The 3,876-nt window shown below is 66.4% G+C and overlaps 1 protein-coding gene across 1 annotated transcript; it reads right to left on the bottom strand.

The window, feature by feature from the left end:
- Positions 1-716: 716 nt before the first annotated feature.
- Positions 717-3,275, bottom strand: LOC128949498 (class II histocompatibility antigen, B-L beta chain-like; the record flags this gene model as incomplete). The annotated part of the gene is made up of 4 exons (XM_054294352.1): positions 3,191-3,275; positions 2,446-2,715; positions 1,414-1,698; positions 717-817 (listed from the first exon to the last, which is right to left on the bottom strand). Coding segments are annotated over exons 1-4 (741 nt in total), but the record flags the coding sequence as incomplete, so codon positions are not given.
- Between the last annotated feature and the right edge of the window lie 601 nt (positions 3,276-3,876).

Raw genomic sequence — 3,876 nt, 5'->3', positions numbered from 1 at the left:
ACCGATCCAGCTCCACCTCCCGTGGGAGGATCCACGCTGGATAACCCCGGGCGGCCCCCAGGGTGAAAGGCCCCCGGCTTGAGAACACAACTGGCTGGGGGCTCCGCATCTTCCTCGCCCCCCCTGCAGACACCATGATGAAGGCCGGAGCATCCCCGCTACTTTTCTTGTTTCTGGTCCTGTCCTCATATGTCCCCCCCCTTCCTCCCGCCTGTCCTTGCCCGGTTCAATCGCTCCTTCCGCTCCTCCTCGTTCCTCATCCGCCTCCTTCCCCTCTCCTCTCTCACGTCCCCCGCCCCTTCCTCCTCCTCCTCCTCCTCCCGCTCCCCCCGGGGCCAGCCCCCACCCTTTGTCCCCGTCCATTTGCCCAAATCCGTCCCATCGCCCCCCCCCAAACCCCTCCCCATCGCCCCCCAATAAACGGCTCCGGGCTCAACTGGGAAGCTTTATTGGGAGCACTGGGAGCAGGCACTGGGAGGGGGCGGAGCGCCAGCAGGGCTGGGGGGCACACGGGACCCCCCCAGAATCAGCGGAGCGGGGACGGAGCGGGGAGTCCCGGCCGGGCCCGAGCCCACGGGGAGGGGCTGCGGCCGCCGCCGCCTCAGGAGCTCTGTGGGCAGAGAAAAGGGGGTGACACCGGGCTGGGGGCCCCGGCGGGAGCGCACACGCTCCGCCACGGCGGGGACGCCACCCCCGGCACCCGCCCTGACCTTCTTGAGCAGGGAGAAGCCGAGCCCCAGCGCCAGGAAGACGAAGCCTAAGACGAAGCCCGCAATCCCCATCAATATCTTGCTGCGGGCGGCGTCCGGCGGCATCTCTGGGGGGTCTGCAGGGCTCAGCACCCTCAAAACCTCTCACCGACACCCCGAGCCCCTCCCAGCGCCCTCCCTGTGGCCCCCAGCGCAGCCAGGACCCCCTGAAACCTCCCCCCGATCCCTTTTTGTCCTGCCCAGGAGCCACCAAAGCCCCTCCCGTCCCTCTCAGCATCCCACAGCCCCCTCCCAGTTGCCCCCAGGACCCCCAAAGCCTCTCGCAGTCTCTTGGCAGCCCCAGCAGGACTCAGCCAGAGCCCTCCCAGGCTGTGCCCAGCACAACCGAGCTCATGGCGAGCCCCGCTTTGCCATCGCCGATCTCCTTCCAGCCCCTCGGTGCTCACTGCGATCCCTCCCAGTCACACCCAGCACCCCCAAACTCCCTCCCAGTCACACCCAGCACCCCCAAACTCCCTCCCAGTGCCCACCACGACCCCTTCAACTCCATCTCACCCTCCGCAGCATCCCCCAAACCCCTTCCCAGCCCTTGCCCAGTCCCCAGCCCCTCTCCCAGTTCCAGCCCGGCTCTCTCCAGCTCCCTCCCAGTGGCTCCCAGCACAGCCCAGTGGCTCTGCCAGCGCCCCCAGGGGCTCCCCCGTACCCCAGTGCCGCCTCAGGGGCTGCTCCAGGCTGACGTGCTCCACCTGGCAGCTGTAGCTGAGCCCGCGCCGGGGCGGCGTTTCCAGCAGCACCAGCAGCTGGTGGGTCCAGTCCCCGTTGGGGACCACGTCAGTGGCCACCACGTGCTCCGAGAGCTCCTGCTGGCCCTGGAACCACCTGACCTGGATGGCAGCAGGGTAGAAATCCATCACGGAACAGAGCAGGCGGCCGGGGCCGGGCTGGGAGCTCAAGGGGGGCACCAGCGAGATGGACACGCTGGGGGGCACTGGGAGAGGAGAGAGAGCGGGGACACAGTGGGATCAGCTGGGGGGCACTGGGAGAGAGAGGGGAGGGCTGGGGTGGGCTGGGGAGCGACTGGGAATGGACTGGGAAGGACTGCTGAGGGATTGGGAGGGACTGGGCATGGACTGGAATGGACTCGGAGTGACAGGGAATGGATTGGGCAATGTGGTGGGAGGGACTGGGGATGGGCTCGGATGGATTGGGAATGTGCTGGGAGGGAGTGGGAGAGACTGGGAGGGAGTTGGGTGACACAGAGAGATGGGAAGGAATGGGGGAACTGGGAAAGAGGCTGGAGGTCTAAGAGTGAACTGTGAATGAACTGGGAAGAGACTGGGAATGGACTGGGAGAGACTGGGGAGGAACTTGGCATGGTCTTGGAGGGACTGGAATGGCACTGGGAGGGATCTTGGTGGCACTGGGAGGAACTGGGAATGAAGTGCGCGGCACTGGGAGGCCGAGTCCGGCGCGAGGCACTCCGTGCTGCGAGTCCGCCTGGCAACAGATGAGTCATGAACAGGATGCGATCTCATTGGTTGCCAAGCGTCAAATTTACGGGTCGCTAAAATGGACGCGCGGGGGGGCACTGGGAGGGACTGGGAGGATCTGGAGACCCCGGGGGTCGGCACAAGGAGGGCTGAGGGCCCTGGGCCGATGCCCAGGGAGATTTTGAGGGGCTCCAGGGTCACTGGCAGGGCAGGCCCCGAGGGGACACGCTCTCCCTCGCGCTCACCTCGGCGCTCCGTGATGAACGGGGTAAAATTCTTGTACCAGCACCGGCAGAACCAGTCCACCGCAGTCCGTCTGTCCTCCATGAATACCGCGTTGCTGTTCCAGCGCTTGGCCAACTTCTCCCCATAGGGGGTGAACCCCACAAAGTGCCCGACGTCGCTGTCGAACATTATGAACTGATCCCGGTTGTAGATGGATCTCTGGACGTACCTCACCTTCTCCGTGCCGTTAATGAAGTAACACTCGGACTTTGTCATCCTTTGGAACACCCCTGTGTGTGCAGGACACAGGTCAGGGGGTGCCAACCCACCACCCTCTCCCAGCATCCCCAGAGCTCCGGGCCCACCCCGGATCCCCACTCCGCATCCCCTGTGCCCCACGGCCGCCATGGGACCCTCCTGCCCGCGCTGCCGCTTCCTCTTTGCCGCCCTTCCCCCATTTCCCCTTCCACATCCTCTCCGCTCCGACCTCCGGCCGCTCCCCAAATCACTTTTGGGGTCCCATTTCCCCATTTTCCCACAAATTCCCCAATCCCCAGGCCCCTCCCGCTCAGATATGATGTCCCACCTCCGCTTTTGCCCCCTTCCCCACCCTCTCCCACCGCTCCCTCTCCTCCCCCCACACCTCAGTCCCTCCCGCTCTCCTTTGGCGGTCCCCTTCTCCTCCCCCTCCATTCTGGGCTCCCCCCTTCGCCCCCTTTTCCCCCTTCTCCCCCCTGTCCCAGCGCCTCCCGCCCCCCCGCTCACCCGAGAGCTCCGCGCCGGCAGCCGGGGGGGCTCCCAGCATCACCAGTGCCACCAGTAGGGCCCCAGCTGCCGCCCCTCGCCCCATGGCCGGGGCCGGGCAGGGAGCAGCAGCCCCAAAGCAGCCGCGCTGCGCTGGGAGCGCCAGTCCGGAGCAGGGCGGGCTCGGCAGCGCCGCGCGCTCTCATTGGCTGCCGCCGCTTCTGGGCAGCGACCGGCCACGGGTTCTGCCCGGCAACTGATGAGGCAATCCAACGTCCCGAGCTCTCATTGGCTAAGCCTCCTCCTGCCTGCGCTCCCATTGGCTGAGGCCTTTCCGGGACGCTGCAGCCCCGGGCTGGGTGATTTTTGGGGAGGGGGAACCTTGGGGCGCCGGGCAGGTGGGAGCTCAGGTGAGCCCAGCAATGCGGGCCCAGGTGCGCGGCATCTCAGGGCTGCCCGTGGCGAGCGGTGACGCTGGCCCGCTGCCAGGCACCCCCAGAGCCGCTCTGTCCCTGCCCCCGCAGCCGCACAGGGACAGAAAATGGAACCGAGGGTTCCTGCGTGGGGACAAGGACCGGGAGAGATCCCTCAGCAAATCCCACACTGGCACAACAGACCCGGCCTGGGCACACGGAGGGAATTTATTATCAACCAAATCACAGCAGCACAAGGAGAAGGGAAAGAAATCTCTCCAACACCTTCTCCCT

This window comes from Melozone crissalis, unplaced genomic scaffold, assembly GCF_028551555.1.
Source record: "Melozone crissalis strain CALT ecotype California unplaced genomic scaffold, PUWL_Pcris_2 ptg000244c_1, whole genome shotgun sequence".
Classification (NCBI taxonomy): Eukaryota; Metazoa; Chordata; class Aves; order Passeriformes; family Passerellidae; genus Melozone; species Melozone crissalis.
This window is presented reverse-complemented; position numbering and strand designations above follow the sequence as displayed.